Source organism: Hesperophylax consimilis, chromosome 20, assembly GCF_061612785.1.
Source record: "Hesperophylax consimilis isolate HC1 chromosome 20, BYU_Hcon_1.0, whole genome shotgun sequence".
NCBI classification, from domain to species: Eukaryota; Metazoa; Arthropoda; class Insecta; order Trichoptera; family Limnephilidae; genus Hesperophylax; species Hesperophylax consimilis.
In genome coordinates this window covers 28,754,182-28,780,302 of record NC_142855.1, presented here as the reverse complement: position 1 = coordinate 28,780,302, position 26,121 = coordinate 28,754,182, and the positions used below count along the sequence as shown (strand labels likewise).

The 26,121-nt window shown below is 35.1% G+C and overlaps 1 protein-coding gene across 1 annotated transcript; it reads right to left on the bottom strand.

Moving 5' to 3' along the window:
- Window positions 1-7,261: 7,261 nt before the first annotated feature.
- Window positions 7,262-17,836, bottom strand: LOC149414496 (post-GPI attachment to proteins factor 6-like). Its single transcript, XM_089644204.1, has 5 exons — window positions 17,799-17,836; window positions 14,546-14,676; window positions 11,087-11,329; window positions 8,613-9,740; window positions 7,262-7,992 (listed from the first exon to the last, which is right to left on the bottom strand). The coding sequence occupies exons 1-5, from the start codon at window positions 17,834-17,836 to the stop codon at window positions 7,262-7,264; spliced, it is 2,271 nt and encodes a 756-aa protein (XP_089500330.1).
- Window positions 17,837-26,121: the final 8,285 nt, after the last annotated feature.

Here is a 26,121-nt window from a genome sequence, read left to right as displayed (position 1 = left end):
GAAGTCGGGGGCGCCCGAGGAAGACATGGCACGACCAAGTGAATCAGATTCTTGAGTCGGGCCATGTCAAGAGTCAGAACAATAGAAGAGTATGTATGAGACGATGTATGAATGTGAATGAGGCAAGGAGTGTGTGCCAAGACAGAGTTGTTTGGCGGTCCGTCCTCTCTGCCTACCCCTGCGGGGAAACGGCGTGATGGTTAGTTAGTTAGTTAGTTAGTTAATAGTTTTCTGGTATCTTGCTGATGTATTGAATTGCAAGTTATGAGTATTTGACTGTATTTCTTTGTAAATTTGAAGTATTGAATATTTTTGATACATTTTGTCTACTGTAGGTACTTTGAAAATTGAAAAAAGGATTTCGGTAGAAATCTTTGAACTACTTGAAGTGGGTTCAAAATGTTATTATATGTTCCTCCCCAACCAATAATACCATATTGTAATATAGATTGAACAATCGCATACACTCTTTTTAGGTTTTCTAGTCTAAGAATATTTCTCAGTCTTATAAATATATAAATACATTTCCTTATCCCTTTGACGAGTTCACAAATATGTGTTTTCCATTTAAAATGTTGATCTATATATACACCAAGATATTTGATTTTGGATGTTGGACTAAGGATAGGACAAGTTTGATTGCAGTTAGTTCTGCTACATTTGCGTTGGTGTATTATAATGTTTAACTGTCTTTTAAGATGTCTTCTTTAAAAACTAGTATTTACCTTATTTTTTTTGTGTTATTTTAAAACTTTTGCATATTTCATGATTTAGTTTCTTGATTTGCATCTCTACAGTTACTCTTTTAAAATAACTTAAATTTATATTTGATATTGTATCTCCACAACCATAGAAATGAGATAAAAATACTTATAATACCCACACTCAGGCTTCGCCTTCGTGGGATTTTTTTTTTTAATTATGAACATTTATTTCAATATTTTTTATACATTTTTCAATATTTTATGTAACCATGTATGTATAGAAAAAAAAATCAATAATAAATAAAAAAAATAAAAAAAACTCTTGTTCTGATTTAAATTTATTGATTGAAAATGGGATAAATTTTGTTTTTTCTGTGTTTAAGGAGAGAAGATTTTTATTGAACCAATTGCACATCATTTCAGAGTGGAAGATACTCTCAGTATCGCCCTGGTGTAAGACCACCATTCAGAATTGAAACGTTGCTTGAAATGGCTTTAGCCGTGTTTGGTGACCAGATCTGAATAGCCAGGTACTTCCCCACCTTCCTCTTCCCCATCTCCCTCCCCTCCCCAATACCCTCAGCCTCACATCATACCCCAATTGGGGATGCCATAGTCTCACTGGCTCCAGACGGGAGCAGTTGGGACTCTTGTGCGGTAATACTGTAAAAAAAAAAAAAAAAAAAATCATTGTATAGGTTATATATGTTCTTATTTGTTTGATGTTAATACCATCATACGGGAATAAATTTCTCTAGTTAAGGGTATTAAAAAAATTTCTATTAAATAATATGTAACCATGTTACATTGTATATTTTATGATGCATTTTCATTTGAGTTTATTTCTTGGCTATTTTATATTTAATTGTCAGTTTTACGACCTTATGATTTATTGATTTTGGAGGGTGACAGATTTCGCTATAAGTTCAAAGCGTTTTATAGAACTCGTATTGTTCGCCATACAATCCCATACATACCTGTCACACCTAAAATATGATATTTATACGCGTGGCGAAGATATGCGCTGTGATCTGCTAGCCAGGGCTATATTTGAAAATTATACGATTTGTTAAGGGGCCAGAACAATTAACGGAGCGCCGTAATTACGCTACTGTCATTTGTCAAAGTGACAGATCCCATTTAAAGTAATAATTTTCGGCTGCATTTCCCTATTGATCTGACAAAAATATGTGCGCATAATAAAGCGTAATGTGTCTGAGGATTAAAAAAAATGTTATGAAACAATATTTCATAACTATAGAAATAGACTGAATTATTAGGAAATTAATTCAATACAGGCAACTCAGAGATGGGCGGAAGGGGGAAAGGCGGGCCGTTTCCGTTGGTACTCTTGTTACGGTTTTGCAGGACACCGAATCAGTAATGACATTCACGGGTGTAATTTCGAAGTAGCCTGCAGTGATGAGGCGTACTATGTAACGATTGGAAAGAATATTTTCCCTGATGGATACGGACGCAAATAAAACATTTGTGCAAATCTCCAACCTTTTGGGCGTTCGAGTTTTACGAGAGAGAAACGTAATGGGGTCATAAGCCGCGTGTCGGTACTTTTAGATTCTCATAGTTATCACGGCCATGTCAGTGTTGTTCCTGGTGGAATTTAATTTTTTGCCTTCCTCTACCTCGGGGGAGTTATTACCTAAAATTCTGGGCGGAATCACGAATAATCCGGATGGCCGGAACCTGGACTAATTCGGCTGGGAAATCAACACGGAAGCCATCTCGCAGCCTACCGTTCCCCAAGGGCGCTGTGGTCCGCTTGGAGGCGGCCAACATCACATCGGGACATACGGAGACTTTCCATCATCATCAGCTTTCTACGGACCTCACCGATGGAGCTCGTCAACGCCAGCATTTTCCACATTCCTTTGCCAGGCCTACGATTATCATAGCTAGATAGATTAACACAATGCTGGATCTCGGGTGAGTCGATTCAATCAAATTATGAAATATGCAATTTTAACTATAATTTCTTGGGATCAATTTAAACTATTTTTCATTTTAAACCTGTTCCCTGACTCCTCTACACGGTGCCCTTAATGATAATCAGAACACTGCCCTCCTCCTGAGAATGGAGTTAATTATTTTGCCCGATTAAAAATTGGGTTTTGGCGCACTAATTATAGGAAAGTTTGTCAGATGATTCGTCACCTTATAAAATCGCCGTAACAAAAAGATTAATTATGAGATACTAATTCTCTACAGTTATGGTGTCAAATCACCAGAGATTTGCAAAATGGGTACCCAAAACCATTTGAAATGCAAAATGGAAATGGGTCAAAACTTTTCCATTTGAAAATGCAAAATGGTTTTTAGAAAAGCATTTCAAATGCAAAATACCTATTTTCAAAAAGCAAAATGGTTTCACAGGTCAAACAATTAAAATAATTATAGAATTTTTAAACCATTTTGTCATTTAATAATGGACATCAATGTAGAGCAAACATATTACATGATGGTAAATCCAAAAACACCACGACTACAGATTATGAAACCACAAAAAATTTGCGCGGGACTAATGTTGCCAACGTAACGACATAGAAATTGCTATCAAACATTTAATATTACATGGCCCCATGTTCAGTATTTGAATCAGTATTTTTTTGTAATGGTATCACTCAATTGCCAGGGCTCCTACCAGGGAGCAACTTGACAAATGTAAATTATCTCTCATAGCGAGGTTGAGGACCGACTGATATTTGGGGCTTATGAAAAAAAGATGAGTGGAGATAGTAGGAAGAATGTTGCAAAAAAGCATTTAAAATGCAAAATAGAAAATACCCATTTTGCATTTCCATTTGAAATGGATTTATTTGATATAAAGCACATCTCTGCAAATCACGCAGTATTTAAGTTGGAAACAAATTGCTTTATAATTACATCACAACATCGATCAAGTTATCGATACATTACAAGTATTTCTTGCCGAGACCAATCATCGCTATTTGGTTGATGATAATGATAATACATATTTTATGATATTTCATCATATACCTCCGGCATGCCCAAGATGCTAAACAAAACTTATGTCATATTTTGACTAAAACTACCAACTCACTATCTTCATTTTCTCAACGCATATTTTTACTTGCGGCCATCTCAATGTATGATTGAAAGATTCTTTCCAAACTAAATTACATCAAGATAGTGTCCTCGCTAAATATATATCAACTTTTATTTTGATATGCGACATCTATTGACTTTTTTATAAGTTTGTAGGATGAATATTTTTTCATTTTTTAAATAACTTAATCAGTAAAACCTCAAATTGTAATATTTAATCAATGAAGACAGTATTAACTACTCTCAAACGAATATTTGAAACAGAAAAAGATTCAGTCAAAGCTAGGAATTAAACCCAGGACCTCGCCCTTGCCATGCCGGGGCTTTGCTTTTGGTCCTGGGTTCAATTTGTAGATGCGACTGAATCTTTTTCTGATTTTCTGTATTTTCAAAAAGTTTCAAATTTTTTGTTAAATTCTATCTTTAATGCTTCAACAGAACATTCTGAGGTTTTACTCAATAGGTTATTATAAAAAGCATAAAAGTAGTTTTGCCGGTAGGGGTTACTAATCTACCCCACGTATTTTATTATTTTAATTGCATTTTTTTTTAATTTATTTTTAAATTTGATAGCCATTTATTCACAAGGTTCGCACATTCCGTTTTGAGGGGTGGGTTCAGGTACCGTCGTCCCGGGAACCATTTATTGGACAACCAACACCTCTGCCATAGGTCACTTCAATAGGGGACCCGGGTTCATCCGTGAGGTGTATGGTGCGCCTTTCCAGCAGCTGCGCAACGTGCCAGATCCCTGGATTTGGTAGACCCTTTGACCTCTCCAACTGATCTCTCTTACCCCTTCACCTTCCGCCGTAGCGGGAGGTATTGGTCATTCGTCCGTTAATCCTTCAGAGATTCCTCTAATTCCATTACATACAATTTGTTCTTTTTTCCTGTTCTGATTTAAGTATTAACAGCAGAATAACAGCACGGTTGAATAACATTACAATAACAGCAGAATAACAGCACAAATTAATAACAGCACACCTGAATAATAGAAGAATAACAGCAGAATAACAGAAGAATAACATCAGAATAAGAGCACTATTTAATAACAGGAGTTTCTCTTATTGTCACCATTGATGATGCTCACTCCATGTTTAAATGCAAGTCTAAAAAATATTTCAAAAAACACCTATTTTATATTTAAGTAATTGTATTTTATCAGAACTCCTTATATTATATTGTTATTATCTGAGGTGTTCCTGGCGTTGCTGTGGGTTATCCTTATAATATAGACATATACCAGTGTGGACTTTTCTGTAGGCATTTTTAATATCTACAATTAAGTAGTTGACTATTTTTATGTATCTCATAAGGTTTAGCCAACGTTAGCAATGTACTTTCTATAAATATAATATGCATATATTATATAGATAAAACTTTCGGAAAAAAAATTCTAAATGATAGTGAAAACCTATCAAAATCCGATGCAAGTTTAAAAAAACTAAGCGCACAAAAAGACAGACGCGAATATCGATTTTATTTTATATTATTTAGTGATAAATTTTTCTCTTTTCAATTGGGACTTAGATTTATTGGTCAGTGATCAAATAATTTCTAACACTGTAAAATATGAATGTATAAGACTGTTAAATAAATAAAAAACGTTTGCCGAATTTACCAAAGTTCATTTCGAAGGCTTATGTATAACTTCAAGAACTCGAAAAACTATTTCGACTCTCTTTATAAACTCTTCTTTATAAAATACATTTTCATAAAAAGGTGACCACCTCAATATCGTAATACACGATATCCGGAAACTTATAGTACAATTGGGAAACTGATAAATCTACATCACATTTGCAGTCGGTTTTGTGGAATGACTTTTTATTAACTTGTAAAAGACTCAGATCAATTGCTGGCAGAATGTACTCATTTCATTTTTTCCTTTAATAATTTATATGTCAGTGGCTGAATCTATTATAAGATATGGATTAAAAATATGGGGAAATACTACTAAAACCAATCTGAAACTAGTCCAAGTTGTTCAAAACGCTATTATAAAATTACTAGTCGTCCCTAATATTTTCAAACAAAGACATAATACACCGTTGCTGTTTCAGAGTGCCAAAATTTTACCTGTTAAGGCTATTCTATGGAAAAAAATTATAATTCAGCATATATTTACCCCGCAGCATAAATAAAAATTAGAACACAAATACAGTACTAGATTCGGAATGACGGGTTAATAGTTCTGAAATTTAATAATAAATGCGGACAGAGAACGTTTGAATACAACATACCGAAGATATTTAATTTAATACCTGACACTATAAAGCAATCTAAGTCTATGAATAAGGTTAAATATATGGTGAAAAATTGGCTATCGGAAAAAAAATTACTTTAATATGTATGAAAAATTGTATGAAAATCTGTAGATATAAGATGTAAATTATAACTTCTAAAATGTATATGTAACTAAACTTTAAGCACCTGTTGACAAGCCAATTCAATTGGCTTAGCAGGACTTGTTTGTTTATATGTATAAACTATTCATTCAATAAAAAATAAAAAAAAATAAAATTAATTAATATTAAAATTTAAATTAAAGCTTTCTTTCTAGTAAATCCAGTCAGAAGTTTTAAAATCAATTTTTAGGGGGCTTATATCAACGGTTTGATGTATTTTATAATGTTTATTTTTTTAAGACAATATAAGCGATTCCTTAACGAAAATCTGAAACAGATAAATGAGAAAAAGATACGGTCACATCTAGGACTCGAACCAAGGACCCTTGCCTTGCCGGGGCACCGCTCTACCACTGAGCTAATGGGACCCTATCTCCTCCGGTCATATTTAACTGTATCATAATTCGAATAAGAACTATCAACATTGTCTTCATTTTTCTCACCGCACATTTTTATTGGCAACTATCTTTGTGTATGATCACTAGATTCAACCCGAACTAAATGCAATCTAGACAGGGTCTTTAGATAAATATTTTTTTTTTTTTTAATTTTAATGTGCGACATCTATTGACTTTTCTGCAAGTCTAAGATGAATATTTATTTTTCGGAATAACTTGGAGAGTATAACCTCAAATTGTAATATTTAATTATTAAAGACAATGTAAGCAATTCCTAAACGAAAATCTGAAAGATAAAAATCTAGTTTAGTATGTTTGCAGTACGGAAGATACTTTCAGTGCCGTTCTGGTGAAAGACAACAATTCAGAGTCAAAACGTTGCTTGAATTTACTGAAATGGTTTTGGCTGTATTTGGTGACCAGCTCGGAACAGCCAAGTACAGCCCCACCTTCATCTATCCCATCTCCTTTCCCTCCCATTTACCTTCCGCCTCGCAACATACCCCAATTGGGGATTCAATAGTTTCACTGACTTCAAAAGGTTGGGAACAGATAAAAAGTAGCATAAAAATTTTTAAAAAAATATACCAAGGTTTATAAAAATACATTATTTATTTTTTCATTTTATTTTTAATACCTAAAAAGTTAAGCATCTTTAATGCAATCATAAACTATTAAAATTTTCATCCACGTCGTACAACGTATCATTCCCGTTGATAAAATCCTTCTGCAAATCCGTTGGAGGTAAAAAATACAACTTTGTAGGAAGCAAACAAACAATGCTCAAAGCGATAGTCATGTGCCAAATAGAGTGGACAATGTAATAATTCGAATTTGTCTGCAGAAGCGTGAAACAGAGCAATCCAGTAACTACCAAAATGAGTCCAGAAGGTAGAAAGAACAACCAATACTTCTTAACTGGAAATAAAGCTCGGGTCTTTCTACAACGCAGTCCCCACGCAGTGAAAACAATTACTGAAGCAATAACGATGGGAATCAAAAACACAAGCATTGAGAATTTGTCTAACTCAGTTCCAAAAGCAATTATGACCACGCCAAATATGTGTAAAACTGCCACGATGCGTTTGTCTAATGATGCCATTGCTACAAGAGTAACCCAAAAAGACAGGAGTCCACAAAAGAAGTCACAGTACTGCAGGACTCCCATTCTGACGATGCAGAGGCCATAGGTGATGTTGTCACTCGCATCACATGCGTGGTAGAATGTGGAGAAAAACATAGTTGACAGGTAGACCAAGGCTTCTGCGTAGTAGGCTCTGCGGATGGCAAAGTAGACGGATGGTATGAAGAGGATGTTGCTGATGGTAAGGCAGAGAATTGCGGTGAGGGTTTCACTGGGAGGCGGCGCGTTGGTACCGTCTGAGCAATCTACGCCTGGAATTGAAAAAATACCGTTTAATTAGTGATTATATGTCCGGAATAACGGTAAGAAAGTTGGAATCGCACGCAATTTAGCTTCATACCGCCATTCTGGTCACCTCGAGTGGTTTGCGACGTTTGATGACTGTCAGAGATGTCCGGAACCATGGTATGAGGTTTGTTCAGGTCTTGTGGCGGTCCGGATCGGTAGAGGCCAGGAGGAAGCCGCTTTAACCTTTTTGACTGCAGTGAAAGGGATGGATTCATACGTTTCTCAAGCCTGGACATTGACCCTCAGTTTTCTTTCTGCCCTCACACCTTCACACAGCATTACAAAGATGACATACGACTTAAGTGAAATTATTTTTCTCAAAGCCTCCTGTGTAGAGTTAATGTGTAAAAAATACAGAGCTGTATGACGATATATCCTCTCTGCCTACCTCGGCGCAGAAACGGCGTGATGATTGATTGGCTAGTTGGCTTAGGCAATTTCCAAAAAGTCAGTCCATTCTACAAATATTCGGTGTCATAAGATGAGGGTGAAAGATAAATGTAATATTTGGATATCATACAGTTATTACAACTGTATAATGTATAAGACTTGGTATTACAGCTAAATAAAATGAAAAACTCACCGGAGTAGCCGCCTAAGCAGATGCATTGGGACAGCAGATATCCATTGAACACAAAGGCGTTGCACTCTCCGTATTTCCCGCAAGATCCTTGAATGCAGCTGGCCGAGAAAATGGACACATCTACGTTGGCATTGCAGGAACCTTCTTCAAAGACTTTTACAAAACTATCGTTGGCATTTTTATCATTGACTTTGATCCCTTCATTTATTTGCAATCCAAATTCTGTCATATTGGCATTGATTCTAGCCTTTATTTCATCAGTTAATCCACTGATACAAAACAGTCCAAAAGACACGTACCACGCTCCGGAATCTGGATAAGGTATATGCACCAAATCTTCGAAGGTACTAACGTCACCAGGACTCAATATTATTGTAGCATTCGATGAAATACCGTTGAAATCACAAGATCCAGTTTCTTGAGGAATCATTTTTTTCCCTTGAGCAATGCACACGACAAATTTTCTTGAATCTTCCACATTAACGCTTTGGTTCATACTTAACTTCATTGTTAAAGTGCCCCCAATATCGACAACTGGATTAACAATTAATTTTAACGTTTCTACAATTTCTGAATCAATTTGTAAATATGTTGGTTTGGCTGCATCAGAAGTTGACGGTAGATTGTAATCAATTGCAAAATAGCCTGTTTTCTTTTCTCTGACAAGTTCTGTTACCTTAATTTCCTCAATTTCATTAACTTTTAACACATTCTTACATAATTCTAACTGTTCCTCTTCTAATCTAACATAGCCAAGTTTGCTGTACGTTATAGATATATAATGCCATTCATTAGGAAAATGGTTGATGTTAAATTTAAAATCTAATACATCAGACAAATCTATAGTACAGTCAATTATGTTTTTGGCTTTGTCTTGACTCGGTAAACTTTTTGCTTGAAATCTGAACACGGCCCAATTGCAATTTGTGCATTCGGAAACGATTATCAGTTGCAGTTCTTGGTTCATTTCTTGGTGGTCCAGAAAACACTTATACACGTCTCTGGTATCGTTATTGGCATTATTTCTGAGTGTGAATTTCATGGGTTGTCTGCAATCTATTGTAGAAGTGATAGCTTTCTTCGCTCGTATGGCTGTGTATAGAATGGTCCTGCATTGGATGGCGAGACCTGAAAATAATAAATAATTATCATTATTGGTCATATACAATAAGAAAGAATTAAATACTTTTTGTTCTTGTTAAAAGCATCTTTGCACTGGCCAAATTAATGTATATTTAAAATCATAAAATGTTAACAATATAAGCGAATGATCAATATATAATATTAAATTGCATCTTCTATCTTCATATTATAATCTGTTTTTTGATTTAGATATTCATCTGTTCTTTATTTTTCATACTCATTCCATAGTTCATAATAATATAATGTGTATCCAAATTGCCTTCAAATATCCAACACCTGCAGTATTTTAAATAAAATTACAAATAAAAATGTACCCAACATCGATCCTTGTGGAAAGCCTAAGTTGTTTCAATTGGCTCTGTTGATGAGTTATATACTACTGATAGTTTAAGAGCCAGATTTGAATGAACAAAGTCCATCTTTTTGATAATTCTATTGAATTTATTACACTGAAAAGAGAATGTCAGACATGGAAATTGACCGTTCCATTGGTACTCGATTATTGCTATTACGTTTAGGAAGGAGGGTTTGAATACCGCCGCCCCGGGTACCATGCATTGGATAAACAATAACTCTGCCATAGGTCACCCCAAGTGGTTAACTACGTTTTGTGAGGTAGCAGGGGCTCAGGTATTGGCGGAGGATGCGTCTGTTTATCAACTGAGAGGTTTGTTGAGTAAGACCCTTTGACCTCTCCACCGGACTCGTAAAACTAATCGCCTTGCACTCTAGTAGGAGAGATAGATTCATAGGTCTGTCATCCCTAGTTTCTAACCCACCACTCATACATTGTAAACTCACATAGTATCTCCTGCTCTGAGGAACTAGCGTCAATGATCCCTTCGGCACCGGTGCGTAGTCGGGATACACGCCAAACGCGCGCTCAACATTTATACACGGTTGACATTTGTCACATGAGAACGGGTCGCTTCTACGATTCGTTCTTAAGTTGAACAGCTCGGCTGTGGAACGAACCGCCGGCCTCTGTGTTTCCTCCCTCCTACAACATGGGACTCTTCAAGACCCATGTTCACTCCTTCGTCTCCACAAAAAGACCCTCCACTCAGCATCCCCAAAGATGACATAGGCCCTGAGGGAATTTTTTTTCTTCAGGGCCTCCTGTGTGGAGTTAATATAAAAAAAAGCCATTTCGAGGATAATGGTGGTCTCACACCAGGGCGATACTGGGATTACCTTTCATTCTGTCACTCCCTTATAATATTGTTGTCAGTTTCGAATGAGAGTGGGATTTTACTGTAGAGTTTAGTACAATAGCATAGGCTTTTTTGAATAAATGTTTTATTTGTAGTTGTTCACTGGATAATAATTACCTTGCTGTTCAATTGGGTCCAACTTCGGGTTCGTCCAACTCACGAAGGTGGCTCCGTACCACTCTCCGGGCTCGGGTGCGTCCAACCGTAGCTCCATCGTGTTGGTGTCCGAGCGCAGAAGCACCGCGTGCTGGGCGCGCCCGCCGAGCACGTGCGCCGGCGTGCTGCCGTTGGTAGGATGCACCGTGGGGAACGAGCGCGCTTTCAAGTGCACCTCCACGTCGCGCACCGTGCATTCTCCGGCTGCAAGTAAGTTACATCATTAATTGTTTATTGTTTATTGTTTATTGTTTATTGTTTATTGTTTAATGTTTATTGTTTATTGTTTATTGTTTATTGTTTATTGTTTATTGTTTATTGTTTATTGTTTATTGTTTATTGTTTATTGTTTATTGTTTATTGTTTTTTGTTTATTGTTTATTGTTTATTGTTTATTTTTTATTGTTTATTGTTTATTGTTTATTGTTTATTGTTTATTGTTTATTGTTTATTGTTTATTGTTTATTGTTTATTGTTTATTGTTTATTGTTTATTGTTTATTGTTTATTGTTTATTGTTTATTGTTTATTGTTTATTGTTTATTGTTTATTGTTTATTGTTTATTGTTTATTGTTTATTGTTTATTGTTTATTGTTTATTGTTTATTGTTTATTGTTTATTGTTTATTGTTTATTGTTTATTGTTTATTGTTTATTGTTTATTGTTTATTGTTTATTGTTTATTGTTTATTGTTTATTTACACCGTAAATTTTTTACGTTAGAATTTTTAACCTCACTAAGACAAGCCTGTGTTGAGGTTAATAATTTTACAAAATAACTAAAAGATTATATATTAAGATAACCACAGACATATGAATATATCATATGTCTATGAAGAGAACAATATAGTTACATAAACGTTTTTACGAATTGGGTAAATATTAATCTAATTCCAGTCAATTCATTACAGTTTAATGTAGTGAACATGTACGATTACCATTATATTTATATATATTATATTGATATTTAATTGCAAAAAAATATAGTAAAACTATTATTTTAAAAAGGAGAGAAGAAAGAAAGAAAAAAAATACATTATAAAAGGAAAAGGATGAAAAATATACGTTACAACATATAATGCCACAGTTTAAAAGGACAAAGTTAAAAAAATTGGAAATCCTCGATAGCACAAATAATAAATGTAACATTCTTTTAAAAGTACACAAGGAATTTGACAACTTAATGTGATCTGGAAGGCTTTTGAATAGAAGTTAAGCCTGGTACAAATAATGTCTTTGCCCAAATGAGAATTTAGGGTGAATTGCAAAAATGTTAATTCTATGCCTCGATACAAAGGACTGTACCATCAAACATATGGTTTCAACAACTCCCCCATTTAAAAAAAAAATCCCCACTTATTAGAATGAGAACTGGACATTGTTCTTTACCTTTCCATCTTTGAAAAATAACGTGCTTGACCATCCCAGATTTTTCTTTATTCGCTAAATAGCTATCCTCTCTTATATAAAGCCTTATTTAAAATTGTCTCCTCTCCATCTCAACATCATAATTATGCACATTTAAATAAAAAATAATATATGTATAATTAAATATTCACCTACCCTTTCTCCAAATGGAAAATGTCCTATAATATACCTTCAACTTCGGACATTTCTCAACATTGTGATGGCATATGAATGATATGATACGGCATGATATGCTGCACACGCGCTTTTGGTTTTCTTTCATACATTTTAATGTTTTTTTATCTTTTTTTAAAATTAATTCTTAATTATACATTAATAAATTAAAGAAATGGATATCAGACTTCGATTTGACCTCTTTTTTAAGTAAACAAATATTAAAGCGGCTGTTATCTCTGTCTTTGATGGCTTCGAAATTAAAAAAAATGTTATGTATTTACCAGCTGTATCCCGCGACGCGTTGCTGCGGCTCAGTATGTCTGTGCAGATAGAGAAACAATAGCGCGTTTTACTTTTACATCCAACAGATGACGCTGGTTTAAAAAAACTTGTGTTCACCTGTCACATGTGACATCTATATAATATACGTAAAAACACACGCGTATTCGAACGCAACGTTGTGTGAAAATTTCAAAGCAAACGTGAAGAACTTGAGGAAATTTAAGATTTTGAACAAACGAACATTTACATTTTACATAGATAGATAATTACGCTTTTCATGTAATCAATAACATTTTATTTGCTAAGATTTTACTAACTTGTTATATTTCACCAAATAACCTATCAACGTTTTTTTGGCATCCTGAAAATGACTCTTGAAATCCTGAAATCCTAAATCCTGAATCCTGAAAATGATTATTTTTGTTGTTTGTAATGATAACGTCCGTAAACTGCAAACAAAGAACCTACTTTTAGGGATAATTTTTGTTATCAGTATTAATATAAATATTTGTTAGGAAGTTTTTTGGGGTATTATGCCGTGTTGCGCAACACGGCATAACACCCGAAAAACAAATAACAAAAATACTTTTGGCCGTGAAAATCTTAAATCATATTTTATGTGTTAGGAAGCGTTAACGTCAATATATTACGCTAGCGCACCTAGCGACTAGAGTTGTTGATACTGCCAATATTTTACTGGAGTTGTACGGATGATTAATATTAGGGTATCTGGTAAAAACGAAGTTCTTTGTTTAATCCATAATAACCCCTCCTCTCGACTTCTCATAGAGTATAAGGTCTTAAACATAAGATAACTCCACCTAAAATTTTCCTACATACATTTCCTGTTCAACACAACACTCTTAAATCACAACTACACCACTAGAACAATAACCAACGGTCACTACAAAGTACCTTCACTACATACCACGTCAGCTCAAAGACAATTTTTCTTCCTAGCTCCTAAAATCCCCTTATCTCTGAAAACCTAAAAACCGTGAGTCAACCCCATTCTCAAATGGATCCTTGCACACGGAATACATTACAACTACAATACCCATTCATTCTACACTCTATCAATTTAATCACCTTTCAGACAAAACATAATATATCCTTATTCCCTAACTTAGCGGTATAGTATGTACATAATTAATTAGTGTGATCTATGTACTAATTTCTCAAATTTTTCATCTTATAATTCTCTAACTTCTCCATCCTCTTCTTGCAACCCAAACTAGCTATACATCACTTTTCTTATTTTTCTTTTTTTTATTATTGTAATGTATAGATTCTATGTCCGCAAACTGTAAAATTCACCCGCCATAACACAGCGTCATCCCTAGCATGGAGGGTGAAATATCACAAAAAAACCACATGTACTCTCTAAATCATGTATCCATAAAATAAAATACCTAAATAAATAAAAATCACTAATCAATCAAATCTCTGTAAACCCAGATATTCTTGATAAAATCTCTTATCTATAAATCGCAATGAATCATATTTATTATCTGAAGTGATTTTATTAGTAACACATTAAAGAATATATATTTACCAACAGAGTTGATTTTCTGTTCACGTGCCACAAAGGTGATGATGGACTCTTCCGTGTCTTGAGGAATAGAATAAAATAATAACGAAATATCAGAGTTTACTCTGAACTGACTTACAAAAGTCACTGGAATTCTGTCAACCACGTAAAAGTCTTCTAAAGTTTTCGAAAACTTTGGTTCCCAACTATCATTAATATGAATGGCATTTTTGTTTAACTTTATAGTCCAGTTATTTTCTTCTACTTCAGTAAATCTGTAATTTTCATTGTAGCACTCTTCACCGAAGACATCATAAGCGAAGAAAAACACGTAGAACGCAAATATAAAATACATTTTTTGATAAAACACTAGCTTTAACTTTTAAAAAACCCAACTGAACTGTCAATAATATCAAACGTTTCCAATAAAAATAGAATTAAGATACCTTTACATTACTTTAAATTACAATTTAAAATCACAATAACGATGTTAAACATCACTGAAATGCTGTAAAGATCACTGTCGAATTTATATCACTTATTTACTACGATGTAGGAACTAAAAACCAATCAAAACACTACATAATTTGTTCTAGATGTTCTCAATTCATTTTAAACATACTCCAAAAACTTTAATTTAATTTTAAACCACTCAATGTATAATTTATCACTTCAATTGTAAAAATCACTTTCAAAATGTGTAAAATTCTTCGGTTGAAGCTTCGACCAAAAACTGACTAGAAAAACTATAAAATTTCTCGTAAAATTGCCAAAAATTAGAGCAATTTTCTAAAATAATTTTGACATGTGAATATTACGTCGATAACGTTTTGTTTGACAGAAGGAGAATCATACCTCGATTGTTTATTTTTGATGATTAACCAAATGATAAATGATAAGGACCTTATCTGGTATCGCATGCAATTTTACCTACTTTAATAAATATAAAATTTTTATTTTTTTATCTTATCTCGTCTTGCCAACCTACCTAGAAAGAAATCGTCAATTTTGTTGATTAGTTTTTTTACAAAGAGAAAAAAATCAAGAATTTTGTTTTCATGGGACAAGTGATTTTAATTGAACTAACTAACCATCACGCCGTTTCCCCGCAGGAGTGGGCGGAGAGGACGGACCGTCAAACAACTTCTCGCCTCAATCACGTTCATACATCGTCTCATACATACTCTTCTATTATTCTGACTCTTGACATGACCCGACTCGAGTATCTGATTCACTTGATCGTGCCATGTCTTCCTCGGGCGCCCCCGATTTCTGCTACCATTCGCATTGTCATCATTAATTTTCCTTACACTCCTTTGTTCGTTCATTCGCTCTACACGCCCAAACCATCTAAGCGTCCCTTTCTGAATCTTAATCGTTACGCTTACGTCAGCCTTGCACTCTTTGCGGATTTCCACATGTCTCACTCGATCAAACATGGTTTTACCACACATACGCCTCAGAGATATCATTTCAACAGCATTCAGTCTACTTTCATCCCTTCTTTGCCAGTTCCATGCCTCACTTCCATACATCAGGGTAGGTACCAGCACTCCATTGTGGACTGCTAACTTCGTTTCTTTGGAAAAGTTATTTATGTTCCCTTAGTTTTAGCGACTTCTGTTGAACGTATTACTAAAATCTCAAATGTTTCTGGAGGAATCCCCACTGACGTAAGTGTTATTTATATTTAAGATAAAATGTGCGATTCTGGCCTCGGCCCGCAGATTCAGAACGCCTGTTTGAAATAATCAATAAAATAATGACTACGATAAATAGCTTAACCCATTACCTCCATGACGATGTCTATAGGCATCAAAAAAATAGATGAAAAGTATGATTTTTTTTCACTGTGAATAAAGCTAAATCCCACCAAGTTGTTATGCAGCATTTACAGATTGGTATGTTAGCTTTCAATAATTAACATAATTTAATAAATTTTTATTAATTATTCTATTTTTAATATTTTTTTTACTAAAACCCTGAAAATAGACCCATTTTGAAAAAAAAAAATTTAAAACGGAAAAAAATAAAACATGTGTGAATCACATATTGTTATCAAAAGATGAAATAGTCGACAACACTGTTTCAACAAAGTATTATATGCATAAGATGACCGCTGGATGTCACTAAAATCAGGTGATGCCTGCGCGCAACGTTTGGAGGTTAGCTGTGACAGTGTTTTCATATGTTTTTGGTTAGCTTGCCTTCAAATAATACGGTTTTGTTGTGTTTTTATGGGTGATTTTTACTAAAAATAATAGTTAGTCTGAAGTTTTCGGATATTTTTAAACATAGAATTTTGATGAACAGACGGACGAAGAGCTGATTGACGATGATTTAATGACAAATCACGACTTGACTGGAATCAGCCTTCGACATCCTATGATGCGAGTCGTAATACCTTGCGAATATCTATTTCAAATGCACCACCAGCCAAACAATAAAAAAACTACAGTAAACTGTTGCGTTCCTGAACCGCTGAATGTGGTGCATAAAGATATGTACGAAAAGCTGAAGTCATATAATGCTTTTCAAGTGTTTTCATTATTCTTTGATGACGAAGTGATTCAGTTTATTCTTAAGAGGATGATCAAATACGCTCGATTTAAAACTAATACTGAATTCCAGTAAGATATATACTAATTGAAGCGTTTACTTGGTTTCTGTGTTGACCGGTTACAATACATTGCCATCTACCACAGATTATTATTTGTCTGACCCGACCGTGGGTGTAAGCGTCATCAAAAAAGGAACCAACGTCCACATTTCGAGCTTATAAAGCGCTATATACATTTTTGCGATAACAACAATTTAAATATAACCGACAGAATGGCTAAGGTTTAATAATGACTAACGTTCCATCTTTATTTGTATTTGATGTTTTTGCACACAAACTTTCCATCGACGAGCAAATGGTGCCATATTTCGGTCGACATTATTGCAAGATGTACATTAAGAATAAGCCAATCAAAGTTGGCTATGAGATTTGGTGTCTTGCTTCCTCCGAAGGCTACCTGTTTCCAAGCAATGCCATATTCCTGAGCATCTGATACATATGACCCCGTATTAGGTCAAAGATTATCCTTCGTACTGTCTATGATGGAATGTATAGAGTTCCCCGCACGCCATGAGTTATTTATGGACAATTTCTTCCCATCTCACCATTTGATGTGTATCCTGAAGGATAAGAGAATGTGCGCTACTGGCATATGTAAGCCAGTTTGCTTTCCTAACCTTGAAGCTTCAGGCAAGTTGAAGACAGGAAAGTAATTACCTAAAGGTAACATTTTCTTCTATATTTCCCTTGCGCATAGCGAACATTTACCTAGCAGGTAAATTTGATGCGGTGGTAGACGTAGAAAGCCAAATCCTCGTATGCCGTTGGTTAGGACAACCGTGAAGTAACAGTGGCCACGAACTATGATCGAATGGAGCCAGTAAGTCAAGTGCAGAGTTGGCAGAAATTGAAGAAAGACAAAAAAGGCAAAGTTTTGAAGGAAGCATGCAAAAAAAATCGGTTGCCCAGCGTGCCAACATGAAATTATAATTTGGGAATGAGTGGGGTAGACCTCATGATATGATAATGGTATACAAAATTATCGGGTCAACATTCGGTCAAAGAAGTGGTATTGGCCTTTATTTGCATCTTGCTTGAGCAGCACTCTTTTAAATGGATGGAAGTTGCTGTGCTTCTTTAGGAAGTACGAGCATGATATGGGAAACCAGATGACTAGGCGATAGAGAAAACCTTCCCAGAAGGCATTCCGTGTGGAGGTTACCCGTACTCTTTTATTGTCTTTTCCAAATCAGGTCAATGCCAAATTCGGAGATTCTCGTGTGAAGGAAGATGGGAAAGGTGTGCGTCGAATGAAAGAATTTCATTTGACATATCGTGGCGAATCTCGAATCCGTTGTGCTCTATGTAAAAAAAATCCAGCAGTCTATCGATGCCGGGCCTGCAACCGCGCCCTTCATTTTGACTGCTTCGAACGGTATCACTCAGATAATAATTTGGTTAGATTTGGTTAGTTTTCCTCATTCTAGAAGGTTTTTTCTAGTATTGAATTTTTTGTTATTTTGTGTATTTTCCATTAATAAATTGTCTTTTCATTGAATTATAAACAATGGCAATTATTTATTTTAAATTATCAATATAAATCATACAGTTTACTGCATTTTACCTATACTTGACGTAAATTTTGCTTAGGGGGTTACCTCCAAGCGTTGCGTTTAGGCATCAATTTTCTAGACGCTCCGGTGAGAGGGTGGGCGGGCGGAAAATTCTAAAACTGATTTTGGGCTCTCCTTTAAGTTTATACTATCGGGTTATAATGATGATTCAAGTTTATAAAAATAAAAAATAAATCATGGAGGTAATGGGTTAAACATTTTGAGAAATACGTAAATGGTATTTGATTAATTTAAAGTATTAGAAACCGTAACATGGGGCGACATTAATCATCCTGGTTATCTGCGTAATTCTTGCTACTACTCGGAAGTTACTCGATTCGTAATAATGCTTTTATTTCGAGCAACGTCGGTATGATTTGTGGATCGAAAATGCGTGTAAAATTAACCCAACGTGACTGAGGTCGGGTATGTCCTACCCGAGAAGTTTTAAAACGCAGATTTCTTATGTTATTGTTGCCATGCAAATCCCGTCGTCACTGTAGCTGGATGTAAAGGATTCTGGGCCGAGGTGCAGTGATGTGTTTAGTGTCGCGCTTGCGCCAATGGATGGGGTCCGTCACATAGGGTTATTTGATTTATATTTAGACTTCATTATTTTTTTTCTATTTATATAATTAGAATAAACTATATCAATGTACAAAAAATGTTAATATAATCATTTGTTTTAAATAAATTTTTGAATTCATATTCCTTACATATTACAATACAAGCCAATCATTTATGGGAATTTCCCGTTACACGCAAATCTCTAAGTATTTGATTTTTAATTTTTTTATTAGAAAAATTAGTTGTTTTTTTCCAACCAAAAATATGGAAAATCATTAGTAATTGGACATCGATTTTTAGTGTTATTTGAAGAAGAAAAAGATAAATTTTCGAATGATAATAGATTAAATTTATTAATTTAGAAACAGTGGTAAACTGTTAATGATTCCAGAATGCAAGACTTGGGTACGAACTTTGATAGCAATTTTCTTGCCTAAAAAATAAATTGTTTTATATTTGTATATAGATTTTATTATCGTTCCAAAATTTTTAATTAATTTTACTATCGTTCCAAAATTTTTAATTAATTTTATTATATAATAAATTAATTACAAGATAAAAAATTATATATAAATATCTAATAACTGCATGCTACAACGTTCCAACCTTCATTTTTTTTTTTTTTTTAGGGACACGTGTAGGGGGAGTCCGGGAGAGTTTAGCAGGGGGGAGACAATAGCCACTGCTCAAATAATCTGTGTGAGACTACGTATTGCGACGTTGCCTTGCTTCTTAAATGCTAGTCGCTCTAACGCACTGTCATTCCTTTCGTCAGTGTGGTTTAAAATTGCCAAGTGATAACGTGTTTTCGTGTCCGGTAAGTGATTTATTTCAACTTCAGATATATCATCGGTGTTGCCTTATATTAATTGATTCAAAAAAGTTATCTATTTAAATGGCAAGTGTATTTATCCTAGTAACACCTACAGTAGATAGCTTTTACGGATGTGGCATAGTTTTTATAAAAAATAAATAATAAACCGATTGGCGTGGGGTGGGAGACATTAGCCACGCGTTGGAAGGAGACTTTACCCAGGGTAATCTCTCCCGACACCCCCAGGGTAATCTCTCCCGACACTTCAGGTACACTATAATGTTTTTTTTTTCAGATAAATAAACACCAAAAATGCCCTTCAAATATAAAAATAAAGATTCAACAAGGAACAGATGTAAATTAGAAATATCAGTAATAAAAAATGCTTTAGATGACATCGTTAAAGGAAAATCCATTAGAGGTGCTGCTTTGGAATATGGAATTGATCGAAACACATTACGGAAATATCTAAGGGACAGGAACAAATTAACTAAAATAAGTGAAAAAGGAAGCCAGTATAAAACATCTCAAATATTTACAATAGAAGAAGAAAACGCACTTGTTAACTATCTTCTAACTTGTAGCAAAATGAATTATGGCTTGACCAAAAAGGCGGCTATGAAACTAGCGAACTATGTGAGTATGCAAAAATCTATTCCAAAAACGTTCCTCAGTCTTGGTCCACAAATGACTGCACTGGAAAAGATTGGTTCAGAGGATTTATGCAAAGACATCCTGAACTTAGTTTGAGAACTCCCGAAGCAACCAGTTTGTCCAGATCAAGCTCACAACATCTACAATTGTGATGAAACAGGGTGTACGACCGTACAAGTGTGTCCCAAAGTAATAGCTAGCAAGCATGTGCGTCAAGTAGGACAAGTTACTTCAGCTGAGCGTGGCACTCTTGTGACCGTTTGTTTCGCCGTCAACGCTCTGGGAAATGTTATTCCACCGTTTTTCGTTTTCCCAAGGGAAATATAACGAAACTTTTATAAATGGTGGTCCCCCAGGCTCACAGGGCGACTCCTATCCAAGTGGATGGATGACAACCAAAAGTTTCATGAAATATATGCAGCATTTTGTGAAATATTCAAACGCATCTCTTCAAAACCGAGTCTTGCTTATCCTCGACAACCACGAGAGTCATGTCAATATTGAAGTCGTCCAATATGCAAAATTAAATGGAGTAGTCATGTTGACTTTACCACCCCACTGTAGCAATAAGTTACAGCCTTTAGATGTTGCCATATATTCATCTTTCAAGGCAAGATATAACACAGCCATGAATAACTGGATGCTAAGTAACCCAGGGAGAACAGTTACAATGTATAATATACCCAGCTTTGTAAGCACCATAATGTCGCAGGCTTTCAGCCAATCTAATATTTTAAGTGGATTTCGTAAAAGCGGAATACATCCCTACAACCCAAATATCTTTACAGATGAAGATTTCTTATGCTCAGCAGTAACAGATAAAGAAATGACTGGTGAACTTCAGGATCTGGAAGCTCCTTCGGCTGATTCATCATTAATAGCTCCCCAACTAGACCCAGATGTCACCATGATCGAATCAGCTTCAACATCAACTGTACAACGTCAGTCAGAGCCTTCGACGACTGCTGATGCAGATGTATTCCATATTGCAGAACAATCAGCAGAGATGGCTTCAACGTCTCAACTTCTGGATATTACAACTGTAAATTCCGATTCACCAAAAACATACACTGTTTTCCCTGAAATTATTAGACCTTTTCCTAAATCTGCTCATATCGTCGTGGTAGACAGCCCGGAAAAACAAAAATATTGACTAAAACACCAGAAAAACAAGACTTAATTAATAATCATGAACTGAAAAATAAGAAAATGAAAGTAACTAAAACAAACCAAAGAGGTAAAGCAAAAAAGAAAACATTTACAAGACAAATTTTACAGTCAAGTGACAGTGAGACCGACTTAGAAGATCCCAGATATGACGATAGCTCAAATGACCCATGCGACGAAAATAATTGGTTTTGTTTCGTATGTGGAACGGACGAAAAGATAGCCATGCGACTGTGTGCCATTTGTGGCAAATATGTCCATGAGATGTGTGTCGGACTAACTAAGGATGACAAGGAAAAGTTTATTTGCCATCGTTGTTCTAATTAAGAAAAGGGAAATTGATCAAGTTTATAATAATTTAAATAATAAATGTTGATTCTCTTACACGTAGTTATAAGGTTTTGAATATTTGTTATAAGGTTTTGAATACTTATTGGGGTCATAATAATTATGTCACAACTCAAAATATTTGTGATATCAGTAATTTGTCGCTATTGTCAAATTAAAATTATTAAAATACTCAAAGTTCCTCATTTTCACATTGTATTATGTAATACCAAGTGCCTTATCTTAAAAATTACATTTTTAAAAATAAAATAACAGTGTTTTTATTTATTATTTCACCTACTTCTAAATCTCCCTACTTGGAGGGTAAAGTCTCCCACCCAGGCTAGGCGGGAGAAATTAGCCAAAATCAATTTTGTGTGAATTCGTTAATAACTGATAAATTATTTAATGTTATATCAAACGTTCTTCAGAGAAAATATAGCTAAATAGTGCAGCTTAAGATACAATTCATAAAAAGTAGCAATATGTAGTTATAGAAAAAAAGTAAAATAAAATAGTTGAGGGCGGGTACACTCTCCCGGACTCCCCCTATCATTGTAATAAACGGCCTCGTGGTTGTCGGAATCCGGTGGTCGAGGGTCCATATCCAGCAAGCAAATTTTATTTGATTGATTTGTATTATTTCATAAATTAATCATTTAAAATAATATAAGGTTTACAGGCGGCACGTTCTAGAGTGGAATATACTCTTAGCATCGCCCCGATGTGAGATCACCATTCAGAATTGAAACGTTGCTTCTAATGGCTTTAGCCGTGGATGGTGACCAGATCTTAACACCTCCTATCTTCTTCCCTTCCCCAGTACCTTCAGCATCACAACATACCCCAATAGAGGATGCCATAGTCTCACTGGCTCCAGACGATTGGGAGCAGGCCCAAGGAGTCTAATGTACATCGGTTATCTTTCTCTTACCTATCTTCTTCCCTTCCCCAGTACCTTCAGCATCACAACATACCCCAATAGGGGATGCCATAGTCTCACTGGCTCCAGACGATTGGGAGCAGGCCCAAGGAGTCTAATGTACATCGGTTATCTTTCTCTTACCTATCTTCTTCCCTTCCCCAGTACCTTCAGCATCACAACATACCCCAATAGGGGATGCCATAGTCTCACTGGCTCCAGACGATTGGGAGCAGGCCCAAGGAGTCTAATGTACATCGGTTATCTTTCTCTTACCTATCTTCTTCCCTTCCCCAGTACCTTCAGCATCACAACATACCCCAATAGGGGATGCCATAGTCTCACTGGCTCCAGACGATTGGTAGCAGGCCCAAGGAGTCTAATGTACATCGGTTATCTTTCAAAGAGCAAAGATCGCAATATCTAAAAAACATCACTTTAGTTTATACGGAATTAAAATACTAGAAAAAATATTTTTTTATGCTATTTTTATTATTTGCATGAATAAAATATAACTTAGTGCTAAAATATGTGACTCGCAACGCTGCCCAACTGGGTGGCGACATAGCTCCCTACCTTTAGACTGTAAAGACAAGGGCGCACTTGTGATGTGTGATGAAAAAAATTATATACATAACAACATAGAAAATCAGTAGGAATTGGACAGCTAAGGTTTATGTGAGGGGTTGAGCGGTTACTCGACCGAGTGACCATTGTCCACATGTGGAAGATTTAAAAAAAAATGTTTTTGAAAAAAAAAAATTAAAAACTTTTGAACACAAAAAAAACATTTTTTCAATTCAATTCACAATTTTTATTTACATTTTTTACTTCAAATAATGTCAGAAGACACTTGTTAAAGTAATTCAAGTACGTCCCTTAACCAGTGGCGGCCGGTGGTCAAAATATGTGGCGGTTCACCGGATTACAACATTAAGTCAGAAAATAAATTAAATAAAGGTACATACCTATTTATAAAGAAGTTCTATTCTCCGCTCCTTTTGTTTAGCGAAGACCTCTATGACTCTCGTGTTGAAATCAGGCATAGACTGAATAAACCTTTTTTCAATGCTTAACACTGATAGAGCGTTCAGTCTGTCCTGGCTAAACGTGTTTCTTAAAAAGGATTTTATTATTTTTAACGTTGAGAAACATCTTTCGCTTTCAACTGTAGTCATTGGAATGGTGCACACAAGTTTTAGTAACTTCACAGTCTCGGAAAAGTCTTCTAATAAACAAGTACTATAAAAAAGTTGTAAAATTGATAAAGCTCCGTCAGCTTTTGAAAAATCGTCGCGGGCGTAAATTGCACAGAGTTCACCTTTTAACTGAATTTTATTTAGGAAGTCATATGTTTTAAGAGTCACATTGAAATCATGTTCTGGGAAATTTGACCTGTACACGGTGAATTTTTCGCAATCGAGTAATGTTGCTGCAGAAAGATGTTTACTGAATTCAAAGCGTTGTTTCATTTCGGACAGAATTGTATCGCAGACCTCTTTACAAATAATTGATTTGGCGGTTTTTAGTCGTTTAGTAGGTGGCTCAGGAAAATTGTCTGTAGAATTGCGTACATTTTGAACAGATTTTTCAAACTCATTGGGGTTATTTCGGATTATAACGGGATCTAAGTTTTTTAACTGCAATTGTCGGAATAAAATATCACAATGCGGCATATTTTTTTGGAAAAAATTCAACCAATAAATAAATGTTTCATCTTTGAGGTAGCGTAAGAGCATATCAGCTTGATTGATGGTATTGCTGTCATTGTCGGATTCCAAAATCGCCTCCATGCACTCAATTAGGGATTCGCGATTAGTACCAACGGTTTTAATTGTCCTTATATTAAAATTCCACCTCGTCTGAGAAACTGAGGGAATTTTGCATTTCACTATTTCATTTAAAATATCTGTTCGTTTCGACGACCGCGAAAAAAACTTGGGGAATGTGTGCAAATTCGAAAAAAACATTTTCACTTCTTTACTTTGGGACACACTTTTTTCTACAATTAAATTTAGTTGATGGGCGTAGCAGTGGATGTAATGCGCATACGGAAACACATTTTGAATTTTGGCCTTAACCCCGCCAATTTTCCCACTCATTACAGAAGCACCGTCGTAGCACTGAGCAATGAATTGCTTCGGAGATATATTTAAAATGCCAAGTTCTTGAAACAGCGAATCTGATAATCCAACGGCACAGTGGGATTTTGGTGTTAAATACTTCCAAAACCGTTCGCAGATTTCGCCATTCCGTTCGTAACGAATGATCATTACCATTTGCATAACTGTGGATACATCAGTCGTTTCATCCGCTTGAATCGCTACAAATTCACACTTTGAAATTTGTGATTTTACTTCGCTGTGATACACTTCCAAAATTGCATCTAATATTTCATTTTGTATTGTCTTTGAAGTACCCTTGAATATAGAGTCTGATTCCATATGCTGCTTCATTGCCATATCAAGTTCGACCACAAAATCAATTAAACCACGATACACTCCGGGATTAACCGAGTCTCTTTTTTCGTCATGTCCACGCATAGCTAATTCAAATGCACCACAAAATTTTACGCAATCAATAAGTTTGGACAGGATGTATCGATTTTTATTAACTAGCTCATTATGGTGTTTAACTTGGGCACGGTAGCCTGAATCCAATTGCATTCTGATGTCAACTTTTCCTAAAACCTTTAAGCTTAAAACTTTTTGCAAATGTAAATGACAAGAATTATTTTTTTTGATTTTTTCAGAAAGGTGAGTTAAATCAGTAACACCGCTAATTGTCCAAACTGAATCAACATCGTAAATTAAACACGGAAAACAAAATAAACTATTCAATTGATCACATCCACAGAGCCAAGAAGCTTTGTTATACATTGTTTTGTTAAATGATCGAGTAAACTTCTTCGATCCAGATTTGCATTCTTGTTTTATTATCAGTTCAGGTTTAGGTGGACCGGCATTTTTTATTATC